Source organism: Ips typographus, linkage group LG6, assembly GCF_016097725.1.
Source record: "Ips typographus isolate SLU linkage group LG6, UJ_Ityp_2.0, whole genome shotgun sequence".
NCBI classification, from domain to species: Eukaryota; Metazoa; Arthropoda; class Insecta; order Coleoptera; family Curculionidae; genus Ips; species Ips typographus.
Window position 1 is genome coordinate 8956020 of NC_138427.1, and position 16098 is coordinate 8972117.

Below are 16098 nucleotides of genomic sequence, written 5' to 3' on the forward strand. Positions count from 1 at the left end.
AAATGGTTATTCGCCGTACGTGCACAGAAAGTGAATAATTTTCTGTCTTAGAGCGTTTTTGCTTTCTACTAACAATCTACTCACCAACTTTTTCGGCGTTTTCATAACAACGCTTGACAGATCTGTTTGAAATAAAGCCATTCCGTCAAAGTGATTTATCAGTGACAATGAGTTCGAGCTACGAAAATGATGTGAATTGTCCTTCTACTCCACCCCACAGCAGTCGTCGAAAAAATATCGTCTATATTTCGAGCCGAAAGAACAAATAAATTACCATTTTAAATATACAAATAACAATTTTGTCTAAATTATATGTTTCTAACATCCATTTAATAAAAATTCAACATAAAATGAAGAGGAAAATGCCTGAAGAAGCCTTCTAGATACGATTAAATTTGACTGTGGCCGTATTTTTTAAATCCTCAGGGTCGGCTATTGTGAGGAAAAATGTACGTATACAATGTGACAAAAAAATGCCATCGTCAACTGTTTCTGTTAAACGGCCCATACATTATACAATTAGTAGTACGACAAGTTGTACGATGGATTGAACAGACAATTGATGCGACAAGTTGCACATGATTTTGGCCACAAACACAAACGATTTGAGCATCAATCGGTCATAAAGATTTGCAGTACGTTTTAAATTTATATAGCACGCAGAGCATCATGCCGCGTTCGTTGTGAACAACAAATACAGCAGCAATAGTGGTCGCTTTAGTTCATGATGAAAGAAAAGTTAGGAAACAGAAAAGAAAGGAAAAAGTTTATGTTTATTGGCATATTCATTGAATTTCACATCCCACAAACAAACCTGCTCACGATAGAGATCAATAAATTCAGTTCAAAATGTATTAGTCTCCATATTTACGAGAATTTTAAATTCTTTTTTTAAGTTTATGTCGAATTGAGTCCGATTTGTCGTATATCAAACGCCGTCGTACGATAAATTTTTCTCCAGTCAAACTACCGTACGATTCGACCGGGTCGTACGACTTGTTGGACGATAGCATCACACACTATGCAATTATCGTTTCGACGGTCGAAACGACCTGAGTTGTACAACTTGTCGTACAACTAATTGTATAGTGTATGGGCCGTTTAACATTTCAATTTTTTTATCTGTCTGATTTTTAGTTCCGACATTTCACCCAATTCTTAGGCAGACCGATACTATGAATTTTTTATATGCCACAATACTTTTGCTATCAATTTATGATCGTTTATGGTCGTGTCTTGGTTTAATTCGAGGACCAGCTGAAGTATTATTGGAAATCTGCTTTTATCTTATCAAGTTATCTAGAAAATATCATGTTCAAGTGGGATTGCTGACACTAATCAATCATTATAATATGATCTAAATCATTTTATAAATTTAAACAAAAAAGAAGTTCCTACAGTTCGTTTTATCATCATTTTGATGGTTCAATCACAAGAAGAAGCAAATCGAAAAATGTCACAGCGTCTTTATTCAGTAAAATGTCATAATCCCAGCAGATCGAACTACAAGAAATTTTTGCCGGATTTCCAATTAACATTCAAAGTCACTCGGAAGATAGTTACAATTATTGATTTTAGTGCCTTCTACTAAAACATTACTAAATTCCCAATCAAAACAACCTTCTTCAGCGCACAGAATATAAATGGGAGTAGCGTTTACTCCTACTGTTCCTATAACATTGATAAGCTTTAAATCGATTATTGGGATATTGTTTTCCGGTTCTAGTGTTCCAGTAGCATTTGCGGGACTGTTTCTGTAATTCTCTTGGATGTTAATACCATAGTTTGAGGGACCTAGGAAGTATCAACAAAGTCAAATTGTGCAGACTTACTGCAAATTTTGAACAAACCTTCGAATTCAATGTTGTTGTAAGTGACGTTTTGTATAAGACCTGTAGTACCATCGACGTGTGTTTTGATGTGGATAGCATTTTCGCCACCTTCTAAAATGGAATCTCTAATAATCACGTTTTTGAGAACGTTTTGTTCGTAGAACTCGCTGCTAAAGCCTACGGAAATGCTGAGACCGTGTCCTCCGTAACAAACCATATCTTCCACAACAATATTATCGCCTAAGGGTTAATTAAATAAGTTTTTGACATATACAATGAAGAAAGAAACATACCACATCGAATAGCTACACAATCGTCTTGGTTCTGTACCATACTGTTAGACAAAACTACATTAGTGCAGTTCCAAATATCAAAACCGTCAGTGTTGTGACCAGCTTGGTCGATACCTGCTACATCCTTACAGAAAGAAAAGTTTAAAGTAAAATCTCCTTACGTAGATGATGTAATGATTACTTACTGGATCTCCAGCAGATGCATCAATAACCCAACCATCCAAAGTCACGTTCGACGAATCAGCTAACAAGACACAATGTACAGGATTGTTCAAAATATGTATGTTACTCATAATAGAGTTATGCAGCTGCAGAGTGAAAAATTTTGGTTTCACTGTCCCCCATTCTCCCAAACCGTCCCAGTAAAGAGGACCCTGACCATCCAAAATAGCATCATCTTCACCCGTGATGACGACGTCAGTACCATTGATTTCCACCAATGGTCCTTCCCAATTCTGGAAGCCAAAAGTGGTGGTTCCTCTAAATGTGACTGTGGTCCCAGGTCTAAGATGGAGTTTCAATGTTTCACCTGAAGGCACTTGCAAGTTGTCAAGGATGATTGCATCGCAAATTTCCAAAGCTACAGGAATTTGATCAAACTGTGTAACCACACAACCTAAAATAAAACATTTGTTAGATTTTTATTAGGAATGTTTGAGTAACTTACTTAAAGCTCCCGGGATGACACAGAGAAGAGCTACAGAAGCTGTAATATAATTTAAAGCTATCATTTTGAGCACTGTACCACTGACTGTCTGGTATGATTTCTAGCTGTTTGATTTATAATAAATACTGTAGTAGATTCGCGATTTTTTCAATTAGTCTCTAATCAGGATAACTAAAGTGGTTTTATTAGCGTAATATACTTGTTGACATAAGTCGTAACATTAAGAGAGTCTTATCTTTTGATACATCTTAGGTTAAGCAAATAGTTATTTTTCGACTAAAATGCTAATTGCACCGTAATAATTGATTTCCTCTAAATAAATTTGATTTAATCAAGTAAGCTACAATATTATTATTTGATTAAAATTTTTCACTGTTAGTAGTTTGTTTAGTGAAAGAAAAATTAATTTTACTTCAAGAAAATCATTTTGCAGATAATTTAATTAAAAATCGTCATTGGTTAATGAGTTATTTGTTGACATCAATTTTCAGGACCAGATAAAATGGAGTGTATTTGTTAAGTATAGGTACGGACTAGCTTATTAACATTTTGAATTGGACTTTTATTAATAATCTTTCTAATTAATCACTAATGCATATTCAAGTGGTATTGGAGACACTAATCAATCATCATAATATGATTATGATCAAGTTTTTGGAACTAATTTTACATTAGTTATTATCAGGTCAATAAATATCGTTGATATTCAATATTCATATCACAAAAACAAGCAAATCGTAAAAGGTCACAGCGTCTTTATTCAGTAAAATGTCATAATTTCAACAGATCAAATAGATCAATAACTGTAAGAAAATTTTTCCGGATTTCCAATTAACATTCAAAATCATTAGGAAGATAGTTACAATTATTGTTTTTTGTGCCTTCTATAGAAACATTAGTAAATTCCCAATCGAAACAACCGTCTTCAGCACACAGAATGTAAATGGGAGTAGCTTTTACTCCCACTGATCTTATAACATTGATAAGTTTCAAATCGATTATTGGTATATTGTTTTCGGGTTCTAATGATCTAGTAGTAGTTGCGTGACTGTTTCTGTAATTCTCTTGGATAATAATACCATATCTTGAGGGACCTAAGTATTAACAGAGTCAAATTGTGCAGACTTACTGCAAATTTTGAACAAACCTTGGAATTCAATGTTTTCGTAAGTGACATTTTGTATAAGACCTGTAGTACCATCGACGTGAGTTTTGATGTGGATAGCATTTTGGCCACCTTCTAAAATGGAATCTCTGATAATCACGTTTTTGAGAACGTTTTGTTCGTAGAACTCGTTGCTAAAGCCTACGGAAAGGCTGAGACCATGTCCTCCGTAACAAACCATGTCTTCCACAACGATATTGTCACCTAAATGTAAAGTTGATTTGGCTTGTTTTTGACATACCACGAAGTTGGCTTACCACATCGAACAGCTACACAATCGTCTTGGTTCTGTACCATACTGTTGGACAAAATTACATTAGTGCAGTTCCAAATATCAAAACCGTCAGTATTGTGACCAGCATGGTCGCTACCTGCTACATCCTTACAGAAAGAGAAATTTAGAAACATCTTTTTACAAAGATGTAATTAGTACTTACTGGATGTCCAACAGATGCATCAATAACCCAACTATCCAAAGTCACGTTCGACGAATCAGCTAACAAGACACAATGTACAGGATTGTTCAAAATATGTATGTTACTCATAATAGAGTTATGCAGCTGCAGAGTGAAAAATTTTGGTTTCACTGTCCCCCATTCTCCTAAACCGTCCCAGTAAAGAGGACCCTGACCATCCAAAATAGCATCATCTTCACCCGTGATGACGACGTCAGTACCATTGATTTCCACCAATGGTCCTTCCCAATTCTGGAAGCCAAAAGTGGTGGTTCCTCTAAATGTGACTGTGGTCCCAGGTCTAAGATGGAGTTTCAATGTTTCACCTGAAGGCACTTGCAAGTTGTCAAGTATAATTGCATCGCAAATTTCCAGGGCTACAGGAATTTGATCAAACTGTGTAACCACACAACCTAAAATAAAACATTTGCTAGATTTTTATTAGGAATGTTTGAGTAACTTACTTAAAGCTCCCGGGATGACACAGATAAGAGCTACAGAAGCTGTAATATAATTTAAAGCTATCATTTTGAGCACTATACCACTAACTGTCTGGTATGATTTCTAGCTGTTTGATTGATAATAATTACTGTAGTAGATTCGCGATTTTTTCAATTAGTCTCTAATCAGGATAACTAAAGTGGTTTTATTAGCGTAATAGACTTCTTGATATAAGTGGGAAACATTAAGAGAGTCTTATTTTTTGATACATCTTAGGTTAAGCAAATAGTTATTTTTCCAACAAAATGCTAATTGCACCGTAATAATTGATTTCCTCTAAATAAATTTGATTTAATCAAGTAAGCTACAATATTATTATTTGATTAAAATTTTTCACTGTTAGTAGTTTGTTTAGTGAAAGAAAAATTCATTTTACTTCAAGAAAATCATTTTGCAGATAATTTAATTAAAAATCGTCATTGGTTAATGAGTTATTTGTTGACATCAATTTTCAGGACTAGATAAAATGGAGTGTATTTGTTAAGTACAGGTACGGACTAGCTTATTAACCTTTTGAATTGGACTTTTATTAATAATCTTTCTTATTAATCACTAATGCATATTCACGTGGTATTCCAGACACTAATCAATCATCATAATATGATTATGATCAAGCTTTTACTGCACTGACTTACTGCAAATTTTGAATAACTAAAGTGATTTTATTAGGGTAATGCACTTCTGGACGTAAGTACAGGCACGGACTAGCTTACTAATGGATTGAAATTTTATTAATGACGGCTTTCTTATTATAAAAAAACTTCTTCAATGCTTAAGGGTCTGAACTTTTTTAGGGTAAAATTGTAGCTTTATGAAGTCATATTCAAACAATTCAAGAATATTTTTTTTGTGTAGAGTATTTAATTATTATTAATGATGTCGTTTACCCAAAATTGTTTACAAGAGTATAATGCATAAAGATGTATAATAATCTAATCTCTTATTATTTCTGTAACAACACGATGTCTAAAACTTAAAAAATGTTCTTTTCAATCTACTTTATTGTAATTGAAAATTGCCTACAATATTGGCATACAATATTGGCTGTCTGCGTATCCTCCAGATTTGAAGTTGTAACTACTTAATGATTATTATTAGTGTTTAAAAATTGAAACAATTTAGTTTCGTGTAAAGTTTAAGTCGTGTAAAGTTATGCAAAGTCATTGAACTCAAATTATTCATACTACAATAACACGACAATAAACATATTAATTATCCACCTTAGTGTTGCTGTTTCCTCCTTTCCTAATTTCTTAACAACCCAATTTAATTCATTGACCTTCATTAAAACATTAAATATACAAAGTGAACTTTGATAAGTAAATACAAATGAAGGCCTAGCAAAGAAAAAATTAAGTTCAAAAGTCTGCAATTATATCTTTAAATAGACACAAATTATATGCTATAGGTATACAGTTTAATTAGTGATTTAGTTAGTTGATTAGTTTTGTTTACAACTTTACGACATAATGTCCTGTTCTTCCACTTTGATAATATCTAACAAAACTTTTCCTCTTGGTATAATGCTAACATGATTAGGCTCATACTCAATTTTTGGCGAAGTGCTAGGATTTAACTCATACTTGTAGTTTCTGAGATATCTAACCAGGGTCAGTTTAATATGTATCATTGCAAATCGAACGCCTAGAACACAATTAGGTACAATTAAACCTCAAAAAATTTAAGTTGAAAAATATGTCATACCAATACATAATCTTGGTCCTTCGCCAAAAGGAAAAAAGGCAGAGTCCTTCTTCGAAGATTTGTTTGCTTCATTAAAATTTTCAGGATTGAATTCCAATGGATTGGGATAATAATCAGAGTCGTTGTGAATGGCTGCACTGGGAATTAACACAAAAGTTCCTTTTTCCAATACAACATCAGTTCCAGGAATGTTGTAGTCTTTGGTGCAAGTTCTAGGTAGCTCACTGGCGATAGTATGACGACGCAAAGCCTCTACAAGGAATTTGTTTACCTATTTCGACAATTTTTGAATAAATAATGTATACCATTAATAACCATTGTGCAGTACTTCATTTCATTAAGATCATCATAAGTGATTTCATGATTAGGGTCGTGTTTGCATACTTCCCAGATTTCTTTTCTAGCTTTTGCCTGGATAGTAGGATTACAAGCCAATTCGTACATCATGAAAGTTATACATGTGGACGTAGTCTCAAAACCTACTCAAAATAAGTTTACTCAAATATATTGGTTTATGATTGGTGAGATTACTTGCTAATGTAAGAAAAACGTTGGCGGCGACTTCATTAAATGTTAAAGTATTTTTTTCATCTTTTCCTTCTACATTTTCTTTGTTACGTAATTCTCGAAGAACATCAAGAAGGTCATACCTAAAAAACAAGCAAACACAAAGCAATGATTTTATGTGGATTTGACCTAAAAGTCGTTTTATATCTTAAAGTAAAGAATGTTCTGTGAATAGAAACTTTTTACATACATCTTATTTCAATTGATCATACTAAAGTATTTTATCCAAAAACATACTCTATCAAAAGCAAAGTTATTAATTTGTTTCAAAACGTTACATACCTCCAAATATTATTTTTATCCCTATAGTCTACCATATTTCGAATTAACTTCAGAAAATACCCATTCACATCCTTCTTCATCCATGTATGCCCTAACCTTCCCAGTAACTCCCAGTTGACTATTTGTTCCAAGATTTCTGACAGAAACCTGGGAGCAAAAATACGATTTGCGTGTTTTGCAAATTCATTGTCGGGGTTTTCCAAAGTATTGAAGTCAAAGCCAAAAGCGCAACTTCCTATGACATCAGTTAGAAAACGCGTTGTTGTGTCTTTTAAATCGATGGGTTGGTGTAGTTCGTACAAATTTTTAACTGAATCAAATTGGAAATTATGAATTTCAGTATGACATAACTGATAAGAGTCCTTACTTTGATTTTCCAGGCGTTCACCGAGCTTATCAATTAAACCGAACATGAGTTTCAGTTTTGCACTTGTAAACGCTGGAGTTAGTTTGGCTCTTAAATGTTTCCATTCAGCTCCTTCAGAATTAAACAAATTGTTGGATAAAATATCGTTTTTATGGTGAAAGAAGAATCCGTGGGCAGTAAAATGAGGAAAGTCATTGCATGTGATTCTCTTAACTAATTCTGCATCTACTGGTATCCATATTGGAGCATACGTTAGGTATATGCCTCCTACAATTACAGACCAGTTCCCCATATAAAATAATTTTATAAAGAAACTAAAACTTACCATGTTTATGACCAGCTGCTTTGAATTTATTGTACGCATCCTGAATAACTTCATGCAAACTAAGTTTCTTTAAAATAGCACCCTTAAAATCACCAAAAAAGAATTTTGGCTCAAGTTGTGGCACTCCTCGTTTTTTCCAATAAGAATGTTTGTTATTTAAAAACCAATATGTTAAACTTAATAACGCGAGAATAAGAACAGTAAAAAACATTGTCTAGTCTTCTGAACGGCTAGGCAGCAACTATAACAATTTGTAATATTAACTGACCTATTTATCCATAATTATCTTATCACTTCCATTTTAAGTGAGTGCTACACGGTTTGTTTAATAGCTTAACAATTTTTCATTCAGTAGCAAATGTGGGTTTTTAAAAATGCAATAATTAGTACGATAATTGGTTAGTTTATGGTTAAACACATAAAATGCTTTGAAAGCCACCACACACTGCAAGAACCTTACTGTGCATAATGGTCAACAATATTTGCCCCATCGTGTAGAGCCGTCTTTAGTGGATTCAACAGATTTTTAACTGGTTATTGACTTTGTTTTTTCATATAGATATCTATGACTGACATTGATGCTATTATGGGCAATCGGAAATACAAACAGTCTGATTATTCATAGATTGAAAAAAAAAGAAAACAATATTTGCGTGTTACTTTCAATAATTTTATCACGTTTGTCGTGCACTATGTTGCAACTTGCATTTTAGATATTTACTTCAAAGCAATTATATTGTTTCATTGACCGCCGCTCTTATAGTTACGTTAATGGTTATTATTTTTTTGTTATTAAATGAACTTGCTTAGATACAAATTTTTGTATATCCGTAGAACACAGTTATCTTAAATCTGTAAGTTTATAGTGTATTTTTATTAATAACAATACAGATGTACTACTAGTAAAAGCCAAAAATTATGGTTTAAATTTTTTGTAGAATTTGTAGTAGAATTGTTGTACAGATGTTGCAAAACATTTACTTCCTTATTTGGCACATTCTAAATATAATGACGCCATCCAATTTTATGATATTGAGATGATTTTTTCCTTCTTCCTTGTAGGTAAATAAGTTTTACGCAGTGAAAAAAAAAACAACGGAAATTCAATCAAGTTCATTTTTAATAACTTATCCGAATATTTGTACATTTTTACAGTTCTTTTATTACATAAAACACATTTGCTAACTTTACATAGTACAATAATTAATTTTCTAACCATTCACACGCAAGAATTTTAACAAAAACAATCGATTGAACTTTCGTTCGAGAGTAAGTTGTTTAATAACTGTGAATTGTTTTATAAAACCTTTAAGAGCGTCAGTGATTTGAACAAACGACCACGTAAATATATACAATATGGCTAAAAATGGCAACTAACTCAGGATCTAGTGAGCATCATTCACAATTGCTATTACGCTAGGGTATATACAAATTACAAAACATTTACAAAAACTCAGTCTAAAAAAAGCTCCTATAACACAGCCCGAATGCTCAAAAATCGTTTGAGCCTCTTCTATATTCGCAATTCAGTGTCAACGACTGATTTATTTCTATTTTGAGCCTGTCGTGACATTGCGTGGTGAGCAGCCGACAGACCTGGAGCGACCAGAGGTGAAATTGACGGAGACTTGGTCGCCAAAGGTGATAAAGAAGGAGAAAAACTAGGAGACATTGCCGTTGATGTGCTAAAACCGGTTCCCGAAGCGTCGTGGCTAATTGGTGACCGTGGCAGCATCATCATCTGATTGTGGCCCCCTCTAGAGTTTAGAATAGGCATTGCAATTGCTCTAGGTGCTACACTAGTTATTAAAGGTGGAGGGATATTTTTTGCTGGAGCCACTGACACTTTACTTCGAACGCTTGAAGTTCCGCTGGCTCCACTGTGAACTGACGCAGTATCGTCTTTCAGTCTTGCTATTTCAGAGAAAACGTGAGCCAGAGGCTGATACTGAGGCCCCCAGTCTAACAAGTAATCCCAGTTGTAACTACCTGCCAACTCTTCTTCGCTGTGTACTATAGAACTTAAAGAACCATTCATAGATGGTTGGTGCGTCACCGTTGGCACTTCACCGTAACTAATGGCCATTACGTGTTCCATTGTAGGCCCCAAAGTGTTAGTAGCCCCTTCGTCGGCAGAACTAGCTCGCTCACTGCCAGCTACGTCGTTAAGCTTAGCATAAATCAAGTTAGTTATGTCATTCTCATTGGCAGCTTCTTCTTCAAACATTGTGTGTAAGCTATCTAGAGGTACAGTTTGATGATGATGCATTTGTTCTTTAGGTTCGCTACGTTGCAACGCTGAGTTATCAACAATTCCCAATCTGGCTAAATATTCCTGAGTGTTTCTTACGGATACCGCTGATAGAGAATCTGTATCGTTAGATCGTTGCATCGGACCCTCATTGATCATTCGGATTTCCTCATCTTCTCCATCATCACCATCTTCAGCAGAACCACGTCCGCTGGACCCAGACTGTTCAGATCCTGACAACTCAGAAGTTGTAGCAGCACCTGAGTTGGAACTTGCAGCGTGTGCTCCACCGTAAGGAGGAATCTCATCATATTTTGGTGGAGCAAATTGATTTTGCGGTGGCATCTGAGGAGCTCCTCCGCGTATGGGAATTGTATCAAAAGCACTGGGGTCCACATAGTTATTTCCTTGAGATACAGTCTCGGAGTTTAAGTTGGGCTTGTTCATTTTCTTGTTTCGCTTATTTTTGACGTGTAAGTAAGCAAAAGCTGCACCAAAGAGAAGAACAAGCAATACTACCGATATGACAAGTCCTAGAATCCAGTCCGATACACCGGTTTGGGGGGCTTGATATGTGTTGCCCTCCCCCCAACCTACCAAGTTTGTAGAAGGATCTGCTAATGGGTCTAAAACTACATCTATTGTTGTAGAATTTAGTAGTGATCCTTGTCTGCCTGAACTGGCCGTAACTTCAAGTTTGATTTCTCTTTCTGCTGGTGCGGTTTCCGATTGGTCAAACTTCTTTTTAAGCAGCAATGCTCCAGTAGTTCGATTGACTTTAAAGTAGGAATGCTGTGCTGCCAATTGGTAGACCACTCTACCGTCAGGTCCTTTATCCTTGTCCGTTGCCAAAACGCGTCCTACTACATACCCTACTGGTAGGGGAACTGAGGTAGCTAAGGAAAAACGGTAATTCCGTTCAGTGAATTGAGGATAATACTCGTCTTTGCTTTCTATTTCTATGTACACTTTCACCGTTGTGGAGCGACCTCCAGAATCGGTGGCTCTAATACCAAAATTGTAGCGACTTCTCTGTTCATAGTCAAACATAGTCGCTGTGGTAACTAGTCCTGTTTGGGAGTCAATGTGGAAAAGTTTCCAAGAATTTTCCAGCCCTGCATAATTATGGGAATCTATTATGGTGTAATTGACGTTACCGTATATTCCTTTGTCCATATCTGTGGCGTGTGCTGTAAACACTGCAGTACCAACAGGTTCGTTTTCTCCAACAGATTCCAAATATTCAGTAAAAGGAAATAAGGGGACGTTATCGTTTTCGTCTTGTAAATGAAGTTTAACCGACGCTAAGCTACATAAAGGTGTAGGACCTTTATCACATGCTTTTACTATTAGAAGGTAGTCAGTAGCTCCCTTGTCGTAATCCAAAGTATTATTAACGTAAATGATTCCACTTTTTGAGTCAATCCTGAAACATTGGTCTACATTCCCTGAAGTGATTTCATAAAACACTTCGGAGTTTACACTGCCAGGTAAATCAGCATCTAGTGCAGTAACTTTTTCCACTGAACTTCCGGAAGGTAGTGTTTCACTTAAACTCTTTTCATACTCTTCTTCTCCAAAAACTGGAGTATTGTCATTGCAATCTTCTACTGATATAATGACGTGAGTAACCAAGAAACTATTTTCATCAATAGAAACTGTCAAATCATACTCATCTTGTAGTTCGCGGTCTAAATTTTTTACTAAAGTTAGAGCTCCTGAAGGATTAGAAATTTGAAACATTTTATCGATATTTCCTTCAATAATACTGAAACTCGAAGTTTGAGTGCTGGGTTTTGCTAAGTGCAACAAATAACTCCCTATTTTGATGTCTTCAGGAACGGTAATTTTGTATTCTTTTTTGTACCCGTAGCTGGACTCCATCCTTTTACTGTTTTTAATTCGCACCACTGCTAGGGAGTGGCGTGGGGGTTCACCAGAATCTTCAGCTCTGATTGTAAGGAAGACGTCTTGAAGACTAGCAGACATATTGGATACGTTGACTTTTATGATGCCATCGACGGCTCCAATGGAAAACCCCGCCGTTGGATTTACTATAGAGAAGGTGATTTTAGAATTATTGCCTGAGTCAGCGTCTGTGGCATTGACAGTGAGAACCTCCATTAATGCTGTAGACGTATCTAGAAGAAAAAGTTGTTTTAAAAACACTATTCAGAAAACACTTGTTAAGAATCTAATTATCTTATCTATTAAAATTTTTATAATACCTGGTAGGTTAGCCTCATAAGTGCTTTGCGTAAAAACAGGTTGATTATCATTAACATCCTCGACTTCAACTGTTAGAACAGTTTCAGCAACGTGCGCAGTATCAGAAACAACGATCTTCAGTCCACATTCCTGCCATCGCTCAAAATCTAACTGTTTCTTCAGGAAGATCTTGCCGCTATAGCGATCGATGCTAAAGTAGCTCGAGTACTCCAAGTCAGTGCTGGATGCAAAGCTGTATGTCAATTCTGGGAAAGTGTCCACATCGTTGGCGGTCAAAGTGGTCAGTAAACTCCCAACTTGCGCAACTTCAGTAACTTTGATGGTACGTGGAGGAGGAAATGTCGGTTGGTTGTCGTTTACGTCTACTACGTTGATATGCACTCGTGCCGTACCAGTCATTTGTGGTATTCCTTCGTCAGTAGCTGGAATTAATTATTTTTAGTCAAGTAGGTAATTATTGTTGGGTTATCCTGGTGAATTACCTATGATTGTCAATCTGTAGTTGTCTCGGATTTCCCTGTCCAGAACTGTGTTAGTCTCGACTATGCCACTGAAAGGCGGTTCGATTTTGAAAGCGTTATCATGATTTCCATCAACTATGTGGTACAGTATCTTGGAGTTTGAACCCTGGTCTGCATCGGAGGCTATTGCTCGTAAAACAAAAGTGCCTAGAAAAACAAGTTCATTATCCCGTTGTTGTCTTTAAGCTAAGGTCGCTTAACTGATTTTTAACTTACAAATTTGGAATTAGTGTATTACTTAATTTATTGACAAACAACTCTTACCTTTTTTGTCTCCTTCCCAAACAGACGCAGTATACTGTTGTTGTGTGAATTTGGGCGCATTATCGTTCTCATCATTGAGCCTCACCACGACGTCACAGTACCCATGCAAATTGGGATTTCCATCAGTTTTTGCTTCTACTACCAAATTAATTGTGTGGTGCTTCTCGTAATCCAGATTCTTCGAGTCTCTAACCTGGATTACTCCACTTTCAGCTCCAATCACAAATATGTTCTCCTCGTTGCCCATTCCGAATGAATACAAAATCTTTTGTCTTCGACCATCGGTTCGAACTGCACTGACTTGAGCAACATCATGGAACTGATCCGTGTTTTCCTGGATCGTTACGTCGTAAGTGGAGTTTTGAAAGTGCAGACTTAAAGACGAATCTGGTAAATCTCCCACTATTAATTCAATTAGTCCTGTGGAACTTTTGGGAGGATTCCCTTTGTCTGTTGCGATTACGTTAAGGTAAATAATTTTTCCACTGTTGGTGCTTAAGGATTGAGTGGCTGACAAAACTCCAGTGGTTGGGTGAATGCGAAATTTTCCTAAATTGTCATTGGTCAGGCTGTACACAATTTCAGCGTTGGTGCCTTCGTCTATATCTTTGGCGGACACTTTAAGAATGTTTTGTCCTGGCTGTATGTACGAAGGGACTTTTTCTTGAAAGGGATATTTGGTGAAGATTGGTTTGTTGTCGTTGACGTCTTTTACGATCACGGTGACAGGAACTTTGGTTGATCTAGCGTTATATTTTCCACTATCAGTAGCCACTACCATGAAGTTGTACTCGGATTGACGTTCACGGTCAAATAGACTGAAAAGAAAAGTTAAGCTTAATTTTTGTGTATTTCAAATTTGTAAAAAACTGTTATATAAAAATAACACAGCAATTACTTACCCTGCCGTGGTAATAACTCCAGTTTTGTTATCGATCCGAAAAAGCCACTGACTTTCATTGGCCAGAAAGTAAATAATCTTAGCATTCAACCCAATATCAGCATCAGACGCATGCACTTTCATAATGGAGGTATCAATTGGAACATCTTCTAGCACACTGGTTGAATACTTTGACAGATCAAACTTGGGGTCGTTGTCATTCTGATCTTCCACAAACACTGTCAAATTGCACGAACCCTGCATGGGTGGAGTACCATGATCTTGTGCCGTAATGGTTAGGTAGTATCTCGCATTGCTTTCCCTGTCCAAAGGTTTTGCTTTCAATGCACCAGTTTTAGAGTCTATGCTAAATTTATTTCTGATGTTGCCACTAGTAATGGAGTAGGTGATATCACCGTTTAGTCCTTTATCAGGATCACTTGCTACTACAGTGTGAAATACTGCTGTGTCACTGTTTTCCGGAACTGATAGTCTTTGACACGATCCAGGCTGGAACTTTGGTGGATGATCGTTAATGTCTATCACCCTTACCAGTAATCTGGTTTTGTCCAAAACTGGTGCTTCGTTTGAACCAAAATCCGTGACGTAGATTGGTAAGAGGTAACTCTCAGTACTCTCCCGGTTCAAAGCTTTACGAGTAAACACTTTTCCCGATGATGCATGCACTTCAAAGGTGTCATCAGCCATTCCAGATGGTATAAAAAAACTGGCATTTCCTCCGGATTCGTGGACGCCTCTAAATCCGATTTGAGTCACTAAAGTTCCTACTCCGGCGTTTTCCATTACACTAGCTTCATATTCAGCTTCCAGTAATTTCTGAAAAGTGTTGGAGGAGTCTTGCACTAAGACCTTTAGTTTCATAACCTCCTGCCTGGTTGGCTTTCCGTGATCCGTAGCTGTGATATTTAAAGTATACGATTTCCGATTTGGCACAGGAGGTTTAGCGAGAGTTAAAATTCCTGTGTCGTATCCAAGAGAGTAGTATGAAGCGTCATTGGTGTTAGACAAAATGTAGGTAACGCGTCCGTTATCTCCTCCATCATCATCTACAGCAAGAACAGTAGTGACTTTCATTCCTACTACCGCGTTATCACTTAAAAAAGCTACGGAATTTTGGGGTAAGATAAATCTAGGGGTGTTGTCGTTAAAGTCAGAGACTAGGATTTTGACAGTCACAAAACCGGTTAATTTTTCTGAACTGTTTAATGGCTGATCGTGAGCTTTAACCACTAAAAAATGCTCTTTGGCAATTTCGTAGTCTAGTGCAGCAGTTAGGGTTAATGTTCCCGTTAAGGAGTCAATCATAAATGCATTACTAGGATACTGACTAGCCATCGCGTAACGTACTTCTCCATTTTCGGCACTATCCAAGTCGATAGCAGTAAAGTTATAAATGCTTGAACCCACTGTCGTGTCTTCACTAACAGTCAATATTACTGGGTCTTGAGGGAATTTAGGGATATTGTCATTGGCATCCGTAACTTCAATTTTAACGGTTATAGCACTGCTTTGGGGATTATTCAAGGTGCGTATGTCCAAAGCCTTAATTTCCAATTTGTATTCGGACTGCGTTTCCCTGTCCAGTTCTTGGGCCACCACGATTTTTCCGGTACTACGCTCAATCTCAAATGGGTTTTGTTTGGGACTGTCTGAAGCTGTGGTTAGTGTATAGGTGATGTGGTTTCCTGTGCTGTCTGGTACTATATTGTCTTCATCTTCCGGTGAAAGTGAGGCAGCACTTCCAACAATCTATCAAGACACAAAACGTGTAATA

General features: G+C 36.4%; 4 protein-coding genes across 4 annotated transcripts in view; all 4 read right to left on the reverse strand.

The window, feature by feature from the left end:
- Positions 1 to 1448: 1448 nt before the first annotated feature.
- LOC145730093 (polygalacturonase-like) lies at positions 1449 to 2952 on the reverse strand. The gene is made up of 5 exons (XM_081981091.1): positions 2793 to 2952; positions 2311 to 2741; positions 2126 to 2249; positions 1851 to 2072; positions 1449 to 1794 (listed from the first exon to the last, which is right to left on the reverse strand). Exons 1-5 carry the CDS (start codon positions 2854 to 2856, stop codon positions 1532 to 1534), a joined length of 1104 nt encoding a protein of 367 aa, XP_081837217.1. The 5' UTR covers positions 2857 to 2952; the 3' UTR covers positions 1449 to 1531.
- Positions 2953 to 3527: 575 nt separating this feature from the next.
- LOC145730094 (polygalacturonase-like) lies at positions 3528 to 5036 on the reverse strand. The gene is made up of 5 exons (XM_081981092.1): positions 4877 to 5036; positions 4395 to 4825; positions 4215 to 4338; positions 3940 to 4161; positions 3528 to 3886 (listed from the first exon to the last, which is right to left on the reverse strand). Exons 1-5 carry the CDS (start codon positions 4938 to 4940, stop codon positions 3624 to 3626), a joined length of 1104 nt encoding a protein of 367 aa, XP_081837218.1. The 5' UTR covers positions 4941 to 5036; the 3' UTR covers positions 3528 to 3623.
- Positions 5037 to 6028: 992 nt separating this feature from the next.
- LOC145730091 (putative cytochrome P450 6a14) lies at positions 6029 to 8548 on the reverse strand. The gene is made up of 7 exons (XM_081981089.1): positions 8159 to 8548; positions 7834 to 8100; positions 7467 to 7776; positions 7149 to 7267; positions 6923 to 7096; positions 6618 to 6869; positions 6029 to 6557 (listed from the first exon to the last, which is right to left on the reverse strand). Exons 1-7 carry the CDS (start codon positions 8367 to 8369, stop codon positions 6373 to 6375), a joined length of 1518 nt encoding a protein of 505 aa, XP_081837215.1. The 5' UTR covers positions 8370 to 8548; the 3' UTR covers positions 6029 to 6372.
- A 712-nt stretch (positions 8549 to 9260) lies between these two features.
- The window catches only part of ds (dachsous cadherin-related 1), a 159966-nt gene continuing 153128 nt past the window's right edge, over positions 9261 to 16098 (reverse strand). The window contains exons 11-15 of the mRNA XM_081983039.1: positions 14326 to 16073; positions 13424 to 14241; positions 13121 to 13306; positions 12638 to 13060; positions 9261 to 12550 (exon numbers count right to left, since the gene is read on the reverse strand). Coding sequence (XP_081839165.1) covers positions 9672 to 12550; positions 12638 to 13060; positions 13121 to 13306; positions 13424 to 14241; positions 14326 to 16073 — 6054 coding nt within the window. The 3' untranslated portion in view covers positions 9261 to 9671. The remainder of the gene's footprint in view (positions 12551 to 12637; positions 13061 to 13120; positions 13307 to 13423; positions 14242 to 14325; positions 16074 to 16098) is intronic.